General features: G+C 53.5%; 5 protein-coding genes across 5 annotated transcripts; 4 read left to right on the top strand and 1 right to left on the bottom strand.

The window, feature by feature from the left end:
- Nucleotides 1-23: 23 nt before the first annotated feature.
- Nucleotides 24-412, top strand: GLOTRDRAFT_134011 (uncharacterized protein; the record flags this gene model as incomplete). The annotated part of the gene is made up of 2 exons (XM_007872987.1): nt 24-314; nt 377-412. Coding segments are annotated over 2 exons (327 nt in total), but the record flags the coding sequence as incomplete, so codon positions are not given.
- Nucleotides 413-1800: 1388 nt separating this feature from the next.
- On the top strand, nt 1801-3180 carry GLOTRDRAFT_123591 (uncharacterized protein; the record flags this gene model as incomplete). Its single annotated transcript, XM_007872986.1, has 3 exons — nt 1801-1842; nt 1890-2767; nt 3007-3180. Exons 1-3 carry the CDS (start codon nt 1812-1814, stop codon nt 3178-3180), a joined length of 1083 nt encoding a protein of 360 aa, XP_007871177.1. The 5' UTR covers nt 1801-1811.
- A 263-nt stretch (nt 3181-3443) lies between these two features.
- GLOTRDRAFT_134009 (uncharacterized protein) lies at nt 3444-3988 on the bottom strand (the record flags this gene model as incomplete). The annotated part of the gene is made up of 2 exons (XM_007872985.1): nt 3444-3744; nt 3798-3988. 2 exons carry the CDS (start codon nt 3986-3988, stop codon nt 3444-3446), a joined length of 492 nt encoding a protein of 163 aa, XP_007871176.1.
- A 2417-nt stretch (nt 3989-6405) lies between these two features.
- On the top strand, nt 6406-8939 carry GLOTRDRAFT_82372 (cytochrome P450; the record flags this gene model as incomplete). Its single annotated transcript, XM_007872984.1, has 14 exons — nt 6406-6547; nt 6604-6701; nt 6754-6845; nt 6905-6948; nt 7003-7100; nt 7148-7332; nt 7385-7626; nt 7679-7745; nt 7803-8015; nt 8069-8098; nt 8152-8403; nt 8461-8493; nt 8548-8576; nt 8630-8939. The coding sequence occupies 14 exons, from the start codon at nt 6406-6408 to the stop codon at nt 8806-8808; spliced, it is 1704 nt and encodes a 567-aa protein (XP_007871175.1). The 3' UTR covers nt 8809-8939.
- A 191-nt stretch (nt 8940-9130) lies between these two features.
- On the top strand, nt 9131-10414 carry GLOTRDRAFT_82370 (NAD P-binding protein). The gene is made up of 4 exons (XM_007872983.1): nt 9131-9389; nt 9454-9797; nt 9854-10025; nt 10074-10414. Exons 1-4 carry the CDS (start codon nt 9267-9269, stop codon nt 10320-10322), a joined length of 888 nt encoding a protein of 295 aa, XP_007871174.1. The 5' UTR covers nt 9131-9266; the 3' UTR covers nt 10323-10414.
- The last annotated feature ends 1590 nt before the right edge of the window (nt 10415-12004 follow it).

Here is a 12004-nt window from a genome sequence, read left to right as displayed (position 1 = left end):
CCCGCTGCGTGTGCGCGCGAAGGCCCGTCTCAATCTCCACCGCCACCAACTGGGCGTTCAACTTCGCGCTCGCATGGGCCGTCCCGCCCGGGCTGAGCAACATCGCGTACAAGACGTACTTCATCTTCGGCGCGTTCGACTTTGCCGCATGCATCCACTTCTTCTTCTGCTTCCCCGAGACGGCCGGGCGGTCTCTTGAGGAGGTCGAGGAGATCTTCGCCCAGGGCCACGCCTTCACCGCCTGGAAGATTGGGAGGGACGTCGGGAAGAAGACGGTGGAGGATGCGAAGAAACAGGTCAAGGAACTTGAGCTGGTGAGCTCTACTTCCGCTCAGATCCTGCCCAAACAGACACTGACCAGGCGTTTGTAACCTAGCACGAACACATTGACGAAAAGGTTTCGGACGTATAATATAGCTCCGTCCCTCTTTCTTTCCGGCGCTTCTCTCTCCATACCCTCTACTGTGATGTATTGCGACATGCCTTCCCTCGTTGTAGTGCTTTGAAGTAATAAATTCTTATTTCTTGGGATCGATTATTCAAGTCGAGGTCGTCCAACCTGGGAGCAGGCAGAAATTCCTTGCGCTACGCCTCGGCTTTTGCCGGCGACGACATGTGGCAATGACCTACCTCTGGAGTAGGCTTGATCCTGCGCCTCTTAAAAAAGACTTAGTAGACGAGCAACTGTCTTTAATGGAGGCTTGTACCCGTTTAGTATCAGCGTCGCAGAAGTCCCCCCCAGGCTCTCGCGTGTGCTCAAAAAGGCAGGATTCTCCGCCCAAAACGGCAGGTGCACATGGTTGGCATCTGCCGGACCTCGGCACGTATATAGTCTCGACCTCTTCAACGCTTCCTCTACCCTACACCGAGGGTTATACTGCCTATAACGTACGCGCTGAATGCGCAAAAGCGCATAGAACCTCATGTACACAGTTTCTTTAAAGTGGGGGGTCGAGGCACTAAATGTGGCCCAGTAGAAGCCCTACTGGGATCAAAAATCACGCTGAGAGAACTGTAGCTTTTCAGACTGTCTCCTACTTTCAATGGGGAGTCCCAAAGCTCAGTAGCTCCTCCTGGTACATGATCTACAGGATAAATTACAACTACTAGGTTATAGTACTGCGAGCACAACGGGGAGTCAACAGCACGAAGTTCCTTGCCGTATATTCGGCAAGGTCCACGCACGTGGTTTACCACTGCTGCGGCGCCCCAGCTACTCGTTTGGGTAGGGTTCACTTCCAAAAGCGGGCTAAGGGGGGACTTCCCTATGCTGTATCGGAAATATGCACTAGCCTACTCTGGAGCGACTCATTATACTCAAGAAATAGGACAGTGCATCGCACGGCTCTGGTCATTATCGGTTTACCTACTCGGAATGCTAGTATCTCTCAACTCGAAAGTCGAAGCTTGCTTTGTGGATGGTCACAGTGTGCATAGCCCTCGTAATGATGTTGATCGTTCTTGTTTGAGATCGCAAGTCTCAATACTAAGAAGTCTTGCAGTGTAGATCACCCTTGTCTGTTGGAGCCTTCTTTACGGCCCGAAATATGCAAGTCCTTGTTTTCATCGGCTCGGGTAACACGGATATCATCTGTCTGCATCTCGCAGTTACCAAATGAGTCTGGACGTCTTGTCTTGTCCTGTTGAGCTCAAGAAGGACAACAATTGGTAGCTAAGGCTATCTTGGTATTAATAAGACTTTTAGCCGCTTCGAGTGGGATGAAGAGCCACTCCCGCGAGATATATAACGTCACTGCAACATCCGATCCATTCAAAGCTCACAATTGACGAGTGTTATTACTACCTTCGAAATGTCGGCGGTTACGGCCCTTATACGCAAAGGTGAGAGTTCATAGAATCTTGTTAGGTGATGGACTGCTGAAGCACAGGGTACTCAGTACGCCTGCGTATGCGGAAACGCGAGCCGACGCAGAAGCGTCCTGTAGGCTTACCGCCCGAACTGTGGTCCATCATCTTCGAATATGCAGTCATATGGGTGACTTTCGACTTCTCCGGCGGCACAGCAGAAAACAAGTCCATACCCCTCGGAAGGTTAGATAGTGATATGTTTGGTGTATTGGTCGTCTCGCACGTCTGTCGGCGCTGGCGAGCGATCGCTCTATCGACCCCTCACCTTTGGTGCGCCGCAACGCTGAAGGACACGCTCAAGGCATTACCCGATATCCTAGCTCGATCCGGTACGCTTCCCCTGAGCCTCCTGCTCCCGAAGTGCGACCTCGGGCATACCGCTGCACTTGTGGCGGAGTGCTCTCGGTGGCGCCATATTCGCATGGATCTCACACAGGAAGCCTTGCGGCTATTTCAGACGACCCCTCCGCTTCGCTTGCCTGTGCTGCAGACTTTGTGTCTTGAGCTGTCTGTAAAGGCTATGCACGAGCTCAATAGAATCAGGGCATTCGAGGACGCACCCATGCTGAGCCACCTCTCTCTCGTCTTGGACTGTTCATCGACGAGGGACTGCCTTGTACTATCTGGAGTATGGCGGAGACTTACACACCTGGTTTTAACCCGTCGCGATGGCTTCCTGGACTGCATAGACGCTCTTAATCAGTGCCCCGCGCTCCGAAGTCTTCACCTTATATTCGTATACGATGCGCTCTCCTCAGATCCACGCTTCAACCCACACTACCCCTCTCCTTCGCAAACGCTGAAGCTTCCGCAACTCGAGACCCTTCGGCTATGCGCCCCAGACGTGGGCGCTTGCTTCACCCTCCTAGATCTCCCGGCACTGGAAGAACTGGATGTTGTGAGTCTTGGGAATGCTATGTGCCCCGTCGAAGCACTTCCCGTGTTTACCGAAAGAACGAAGTGCCACCTCCGTAAATTGGGCCTATACTTTCTCAAGTGCAACCTGCGCGCCTTGGAGCGTGTGTTACTGTGCTACCCATCATTGGTCGCACTGCAATTATCGAGCCACGGCCTCTGGCCAGCAGGATATATCAACCTGGACGACGAGTTCATCGATTTCCTAACCCACCCGAAAAGGCGAGCAAGCAGGGAGAAGCTCGACGTTCTTCCGGGGTTGCAGAGCATAAACATTTTCCACTGCAACGGTTTTTCGGCGGACGCGATGACCAAGATGATAAAGTCCCGGCGGGCGGGACTGGCACGTTATGCGCACCTTGCCACGGTGCACGTCCACAGCCAGGGTCCTCGTGAGGGTTATGACATGATCTGGGCGTATTTTCCGAGTCATGCTGAATTCGGATGGAACGCGCACGTTACTAAAAGTTACCTAGGGCGAGGTTGTTAATGCCGGTGTCAGGACGCCGGAGCACGTGTTGTGTCGCGATGGGCTACCAATTTTTAGCGTGGTCGTGAGGTCTGTAGGACTGTCGGCACTGGATGCTATACATTAATATTGGTACAAGTACAAGAGAATTTACGTAGCAGCTGATACAGGAACGAGGCATGAGCAAGACTTACCCTCGCCAGAACAAATACAGCGCTGCAATAGACCTTATAGTTTTATCAACAGTTAGGCTAAAGCTCAACAGATACGAGATTGCTTTCACGCCGACGTACCACAGCAAGGGGGGGGGGATATTGAAGCGCCCGGCCTTCGCCTTTGTCCTACCGCCACGAGTGGCGCGTCTCCTGGGACTGACCGCAAGCTGATTATCCTCGACCTCTTCGATGTACGCGGAGGACTCGAGATACTCCGAACTGGATGAATGCCGCTGAGACGATGACATCGCATCCTCCAATGCGAGGAAGAGCATGCTGGCGGTACGATGTTAGTCGTGCAGATTGGACTATTTCTTCGGAGTACGCACGTCTCTATCAGGTTATGTCGCCTCCCACAACAGGGACACGTCACCGTAAGCGAAGCCATCGACCGATACGCGCCGTCTTCGTCCAGCTCGCCGCCCGCAGGTGCATAACGGTCGAGCGCAGTGGCGTCGGCGTAGTCGCGGTATCCAGAACGACGACGAGCTGCTTCCTTCCTTTTCCACCTCTTTGGCATGGTGGTGGTGGTCGGGAAGAGAAAGGGATGGAGGTCTACGGGAGGGAGATAGGTTATATATGATGCCTCTGGCTCCGACGCGAGACAAAGGAGAAGCGTCGCGATCGCGAGGACTTCGCGAGGCTCATAGAAGATCTGCATGCACGTGATCGACGCGTCTAGGCTCGTGATAAGATAAGATGCTTGATAATCGGTGGCATATTATCTGAGCTCTCGCCCTGTCCAGGGACTGTGTACTACCAAAGGTATATTCTTCATATAACATAAGCATAGTGGGATACCTGCAATTGTCAAAGACCATGATCATGATCATGAGGGCCCAGCCCTCTTCGAATGTGGCGGCCACCTTGGAAGGGAACAAACGTTGACAACAGAGAGAACGTAAGTGCATGTCATTATGTGGAAGACTGGGAAATGTACTTGTGCTATCCGCCTCTTCTGGTGGTTCTTAATGCACACTACTTAGTAGAGTGACTAATGCATACCTTTTTGAGGAAAGCCGCGGACTACGAAACATCACCATACGGTGTATTCGAAGGCCAATTCTAACTCATGACGAAGCCGCGTATCTGACAGAGTCTCAGAACAGACGCTTGGGACTATTTTAAGCAGGTATTTATAACGGTCCGTGTCGCAAGGAATGAATCATGAACTGTCGCAAAGGGCGATCATATATCCTGTCGAGACCGATTCGTCAGAAAACAATAAGGAAGCGAGTCAGCTTGCAAGCGCTGATACCTCTCCTCGGATGCAACCTGAGCTAGCAAAGCTTACAGAATAGCATTGCTCAGATCGATGAAGCATATGTCATAATTTGGAATCGTCTGCTGCATGTGCCTCCAGAAGTCGACATACAGATACGACAGGACAAGGCCGTGAGTAAACAAGGATCGGATACTCGAGACGGTTTAACGACACTCCCGCTGGTTTTTGTTTGAAAACATGTACGCTCTACCATACGCGTTCATACATACCCATTCAGATCTGATGGCGCCCTGTCGCATATAAAACTCTATATTGAAACTCGAGTTCAATTATCGGCACTCTCTGGAGACAACAGTCACAAGTATTCTCACCTGAATCTATTCTTCATCTCAACGTTCCACAGTCCTTTCGGGAGCAGGGGACTGACGCTTGCACCGCTACGATGCACTCGGACAAGTTTCGAAGAAAACCACGAAGAGCGCCGGAAAACGCCGGAGCCACGTGTCTGCCCGGCGGTTTCGCCACACTGGCAATCCACAGCTTTCGCAACTTCGACGCCTCCGATGTCTGCGGATATCCGGCGAGCACCTCCTGGCACATCAGCGTCGTCACACCCAGAGCGACTAGTGTAACTGCGCGACTTGTTGAGGTCTTGCAGCGACTCTCCCCGTCAGCCCTCAGTCAGCACTCGGATGGCCGAGGGCGCTATCCAGGACTCGTATCTTGCAACCTTCGGATCCAGACTCTACATTCGGCCCGGTCTCTTGAGTACTCAAGACGCTTCAGATGCTCGACGAAGCCCGCCTGTCAGTGATGCGATGTCTTGGGATCATCAGACCAGCCTCTCGCCGGAAAACGGCAGTGCCTGACCGCTCCTTTTGTCCGCGAGAAGGATGACGATGACCAGCATCCTGGCTCATTCGCAGGAACGCGCAAGACGAGCTTTGCCATGGCAGACTACATACGTGTTCTATCATGGTCGTCCCCACATCGGCTTGTTCTATTCTCGCCGCAACGGGTCTAACGTCTAAACACCGGCTCAGGTCCGGACGTTTCATTAAATCAAGGAAGACCGCACAGCTATTTGATTGAGTCTAAACACCCAATGACATCGTCAACGAAGACCGCAGACGTCGTTGGGCGTCTAAGTCCGGACTTCTAGCCCGGATGTGCATTACCCCTTGATCATGATCACTACGTATACCACCCCTGGCCAACCCCCACCACCCCTACCGGAAGTCGTGACCGCGCATGCTGTGCGCCTCAGCCAGATACTCATGTCAAGTCATCGGCGCTGCGTATTTGGCAAGTGCGTCCATGGATTTCATATCTTCATGCAACGCCATCTTTGAAAAAGCCGCTGCGAGGTACGAGCGGATCAGATATTTCTTACGAATCGCATTGAATGCTGCTTACGTCGCTGAGGCTCTCTTGCAGCAATGATGAGGTGGGCAGGCGGGGCCGAGGTATCTTGACTTGCCCCGTTATCGCTCATAGCCTTGTGGATGCCGCGTGACTCGAGGTACATCTCGTTAGATGTGCTCCTGGATACATGATTTCAACTTGCCATTATTGTTCGTCCAGGGTCGCGTGAAACTTGATGCCCATGGCTCAACGATCGAGCCGTTGGAGGAGCATGAAAATATGGCGGTGGCCATCGTGGTATATATACCGCAAGACCGTACCTGAACACGCACCGGATATTTGTTGCGATGGATGCTGCTTCTTCTACTAGTACACTGTATATTTTTCTAATCGCTGCTACCTTAATTGCCGCATACCTAGTACGCCGAGCACTAATTCCTTCTCCGCTGCGCCTTATTCCGGGCCCGCCTGCTGAATCGTGGTTCAAAGGTAAAGTATCCCGCATTTGCCGACGCGTCGCTGGCTCACCCCATCCCGTTTTTTAGGTAACCTGGGCCAGCTCTTCAACGCAAAGGGTCTGCGCTATCATCACGACCTAGTCGAAAGATACGGAGGCGTCGTGAAGGTGCATGGTTTCTTTGGCGTGCGTCTGGCTTCTATTACCATTCGCTCCGGTAGTCTCAACCATCACACAGGACGAGCAACTGTATATTTCCGACCCTAGAGCTTTACACAGCATAATTCTCTCAGACCATGATGCCTTTGAGGAGACACGTGTCTTTATCGAGTATGTACTATCGTTTCTTTTGTACTTGCATGGGTGTTTGCTGAAAATTTGTTCTATAGGACGAACAAGGTCATATTTGGGGAAGGCCTGGTGGCCACGACAGGTAAAATCGCCCTTTGATTACACTCCCCACGGGCTGACTTCGAGCGCGCTGCAGGCGAACATCATAAACGCCAACGAAAGATTGTCCTACCAATTTTCTCCACGGCCAACCTCCGAAGAATAACGCCAGTATTTTATGAAATAGCGCACAAGGTATGCGTTTCCAGCCGCTGTATGTTTATTGGGCTCATGATATTTAGTTGGTGGATGCCCTTGCCAGTGACCCCAATATTTCCACGGGGGCGGAGAGGAATCCCATAGACATGGCCTCCTGGATGTCCCGAGTTGCGCTAGAGAGCGTGGGGCAGACCGTTCTTGGGTACTCCTTCGATCCTCTCGAGACACCGTCAAGTAACCCGTACACGAGCGCCGTCAGGGAATTAATGTAAGTATCATTGCGTTTGGAGATGACTCATTCTCATGACTCGCCGACGCAGACCGACATTGTTTTCATTGTCGCTTGTCCGGCAGTTCGCTCCGTTCCTCGCTAAATTAGGACCACCGTCCCTCCGCCGGAAGCTGGTGGAATGGACGCCGATCAAGTCGGTTCAGAAAGTGAAGGACATGTCCGACGTCATGTATAACACTGCGCGCTCGATACTGCGGCAGAAGACCGACGGTGATGCGGAGGATGCCCCCACCAGCGCAGCAGGAGGGAAGGACCTCCTTCGGGTACTAAGTAAGAGGCCTTTGGTCATGCGTCGAATATCGGGTCTGACAGCTTTATGCAGTGAAAGAGAACAAGAACGCCCTCCATGACGACAAACTTACGGAAGACGAGATCATCGGGCAAATGACGTGAGTCTGAGCCATTCTCGTCAACGTTGACAGCCCGCTGAATTTGCGAATATCCAGTGTCCTCATCTTCGGCGCTCAGGACACCACTTCGTCCGCGTTATCCCGATTGCTGTATATGCTTTGCACACATCCGGATATTCAAGAGAAGCTGCGAGACGAGATCCGAGACGCTCAGAATGCAGGGAATATAGATGAGAACGGTGACCTGGATTACGACATTCTCATGTCGCTGCCTTGGCTAGACGCTGTCCTTAAAGAAACCCTCCGATTGTGCGTTCTTTCTCCTTGAACTCAGATCACGATATCTGAAGGAACCCACGCAGATATCCCCCTGTTCCGTTTGTCCGCCGCACGTAAGTGGTCTCCATTTGTCCAGAGGAACTGTCTACTGACACGGTAGCTGTAGTGCCACGAAAACGAGGAGAATACCCTTGTGGCGGGCGATCCACTCCGATCGGTCATCAGAGACGCCTATAGACTCCGTTGTAATCCCGGAAGGAACCACGCTCTTCCTGGGCCTTGCTGCGGCAAATCGTTCGGAAGACGTTTGGGGTCCGGATGCTAAAGAGTGGAAGCCAGAACGATGGTTGAACGACGAGCTTATTCAAGGGAAAGCTAGTGATGTACCGCGGCTACCTGGGATTTATGGCAACGGGATGTACGTCTTGATCGTCTCTTGGCAAGTAACGATCAGAGCTAACCGCCTGCTCACTAGGCTGACATTCTTTGGGGGCGAACGCTCCTGCGTGTAAGTTTAACTTCTGCTTCTGGCCGTATTACTCCGGCTTACTACGTACGCCAGCGGCTACAAATTCGCACAAGTCGAAATCAGTAAGCTTCGTCTTTGCCCACTCAGCTGGCGATCCGCTAACTCTACGTGATAGAGAGTATACTGGCGACTCTATTATCAAACTTTGAGTTCTCTCCGACGGCCGACCGGGTCGTGTGGAACCTATCCCAGATCATCTCGCCCTCGGTCAGGAAGGATGTTATATCGCCATCCGGGGCTCGTGAGGTACAGGAGCAACAAGGACTCCCTCTCATCGTGCGCCCTATAGTTTGAGACATTTCTTGGACACCATATGGACTGGCTCTTATACCTAATCTACGATATGCATGAATAATGGACAATATACGTATCTCTTGCAATGTATTCCCCGATGTCATGATCATAACTTTTGCATAGCTTGCCCCCTCTGCGGTGGAGTCTGTAATGACACCGGTACTGCAGCTGGCTAGGTTAAGGTCTGGAAGAGGGCAGAACTCCCAAGAAATCGAAGCTCGAGCCAACTGCCGATGAGATGCGACCGAGGTCGTGTGGGTCGATCTAAGTATATCTGATATAGAAACAGCGATAACATCCCCCTCGGCCTGACAAAGCCTTCGCAAGACGTCAGCTCGCGCAATCGAGCCTTCCTCCCTTCCCTTGTCTCAGGTCCGACGCTACTTGCTATATAAACGGGACGCATTCCACACCAGCGTGGACGCATACTTGCCGACGCTACGAGTGGACGCTGAGCCATGTCCGGATTCAAACACTTCGCCATCCAGGGCGCGGGGAACATCGGCGTGTTCCTCGCGGAGGAGCTGCTCAAACTGAAGAAGGAAGGGACCATCGAACGGGTCGTCATCCTCACCCGCGGTGTACGTACCAACCCAGTCACCGGCGAACCCTCTGTATGTACTAACGATGCACCCCGCCTGATAGAGCAGCAGCGGGCGCGACACCCTCTCGCAGCTCGCCGCGCAGGGCGCCACGATCGCCGCGGTCGACTACACCTCCGCCCCCTCGCTCACCTCCGCGCTCGTCGGGATCGACGTGGTGATCTCCACCGTCGGCGGCGCCGCGCTCGCGACGCAGGAGCCGCTCGCCGCCGCCGCGAAGGCGGCGAACGTCAAGCTGTTCGTGCCGTCCGAGTACGGCGTCGTCACGCAGGGACGGACGGAGGGGATCCTCGCGTACAAGAATACGCTGCACCGCAAGCTCGAGGAGCTGAAGCTGCCGTACGCGCTGTTCTATACGGGCCCGTTCGCGGACTTTATCTTCAATCCGTGAGTGGTTTGATTTGTGCGTGGTGCGTGAAAGGGAGGCGCTCAGGGGCGGACAGGACGTTTGGGTGGGATCGCCCGAATGGGAAGATTACGATTGCGGGTGAGGGGAAGACGCCTGTGAGCTGGACGACAAGGAGGGATATCGCGCGGTTCATCGCGTACGTGACGACGCGCCTCTCCCCGGACCAGCTGTACTGGAAGGAGTTCCCCATCGAGGGCGACCGCAAGGTATGCTTCATCCAACCCTCGCGCTGCCCTCGTCCTGACCACCGGCAGACCTTGAACGAGGTCGCGGAAGCCTACCTCGCCAAGACGGGCAAGAAATACGAGGTGACGCACACCCCGCGCTCCGAGTTGGAGGCAGCTCTGAAGGAGAACCCGAACAACTTTGTCGCGTGGCTGAAGCTGGCGTGGGAGCAGGGCGAGGGACTCACGGCGAAGACGCCCGAGGAGACTGCGAACAAGCTCTATCCCGACTGGAACCCGACACCAGTTGTAGATGCGTTGATCGCGACGGATCCGTGAAGAGAAAGGGAAGAAGTGTAAGCAACAGAGGAATCAGGATGGCCTTGTACGATATTGAGAAGTGCAGAAATGAATCGAGTTTGAAACCCAGGATGACATTGCAGAGGAAGCAGCAAGGGGCAGACAGAAATAAAATTTTAGACCACATGCCACAAATCTCAGTTAAGGGTCTCCAGGGGACCCCCCCTCCCCCCGTGGGACAGTCTCACGGTACATAAAAGGGAAGGCATGTCGCATAGCAAGCAAGGGTTAGGGTTACTTTGTCACAGGGGGTGTCACATCTACGTCGGTCACAATTCATATGTTTTTCTGAAGATCGCTACCAGGGGTCGTTCTTTCTCACCGCTTTCCTCTGGGATACTTCAGAAAGGCATTTAGGTTACTCAGAATTACCCAATGGTGTGCCAGATACCTACCTGTTAGCCCCCTTACCCCAGATGGCTGGGCGCTTAACTGATAATAAATCTCAGTTAAGGGCTCCGAGGTCCCCCCCCTCCCCCTGCATGTGGTCTCGGCATCTCCCGGTGTCCGCCCCTTGGGAAGCAGGATACTACTGTGGCATCAAACTTCACAACTGGGTTTCACCTGGAAAGACAAATTCTCGAGGACGTCTTTGCGGAGAACCCGAGCAACTTCAAGTACGCGGAAGTCGGCAAAAAGGGAAGTTCGCCTGAAGATAGCGAGCTGCACCATTAATATCATACGCCCATGGAAGTTTCCTTCGCCGAGCGGGGGCCACGTCGAGGGCTGAAAAACCGACCAACACGCGTATATCTTTGAGTCCTGAGTCCACAGTACACTCTCCTGTAGTCTAACCTCCCTCCCCACGCCCCCGCCCCGGCGCGCAACACGAACGAACCCAACCGGAGAAGAGGACACCGTCATTCAGAGACCCCGTAGAGCAGTCGGAGACCCTATTCGTGCAGAAGGGCAAATGTTTGGACAGCCCGAAGCACGATTCGGCATTGCTGCAAGAGGGCCAAATGCGATGGACATCCAAGTTGTCGAGGATAGGTAGCGGATTGCTGGTCTCCAAGATGCTCTGACATGTGCAGCAGCGACTACCGCAACCTGGGAGCACCTGGTAGACCATCAATCGTTCATGTGGGATTGGCAAGTATAATAGTGAGCTAAAGCCTGTACTCACAAGTGTCCAGTCACGGGGCGGCTGATCAAGCCTTTGGAAGACCGCCGGCTATATCCGCCATATGTGCAGGATCGACTGCGCTCCTCCTCCTCCTCGCGTTGTCCGTTCGGCGTATACACTTGTCCTCTATTCACCGCGGAGATGTAGGTTAGGTCCCATGGTGCTCTGTGGCTCATGGTTGTTCCCTCTTGTCCGAGAACACGAGGGCCGACGGCTCTCATCCACTCGCCCGTTCAATTTTCAGGTCCATATCATGTTCAAGTCATCGCCCGTGCTCTCTATGGGCGTCACACACATGCACCTTCTACGTGGTCTCCTCGCAACTGCCCCCAAACGTCTTCAAGCGTACGCTCTCACCTGCGCGTCCATCGCCCGCGTTTGGTTCCCTTCCGGCCAGAGTCCTTTTGCGAGCTCCTCGTCATTCTTTACCAAGGTCGTCTCCCTTTGTCCCACATCACCGCCCCCTACGCCATGATCCACGGAATTGAACCCGGCGCGTCCTCGCGCATCGCCTGCTCCTGTTCAGCGAGCGGCG

This window comes from Gloeophyllum trabeum (genome assembly GCF_000344685.1).
Source record: "Gloeophyllum trabeum ATCC 11539 unplaced genomic scaffold GLOTRscaffold_00022, whole genome shotgun sequence".
Lineage (NCBI taxonomy): Eukaryota > Fungi > Basidiomycota > Agaricomycetes > Gloeophyllales > Gloeophyllaceae > Gloeophyllum > Gloeophyllum trabeum.
The sequence above is the reverse complement of the archived record's forward strand: the minus strand, read 5'-3'. Positions and strand labels throughout refer to the sequence as shown.

Coding starts and splice junctions, on each gene's coding strand:
- GLOTRDRAFT_82370 (XM_007872983.1), top strand. CDS start 9,267: ATGTCCGGATTCAAACACTTCGCCATCCAGGGCGCGGGGAACATCGGC. Junction 9,390..9,453: donor TCGTCATCCTCACCCGCGGT/GTACGTACCAAC, acceptor CCCGCCTGATAG/AGCAGCAGCGGGCGCGACAC. Junction 10,026..10,073: donor CCATCGAGGGCGACCGCAAG/GTATGCTTCATC, acceptor GACCACCGGCAG/ACCTTGAACGAGGTCGCGGA.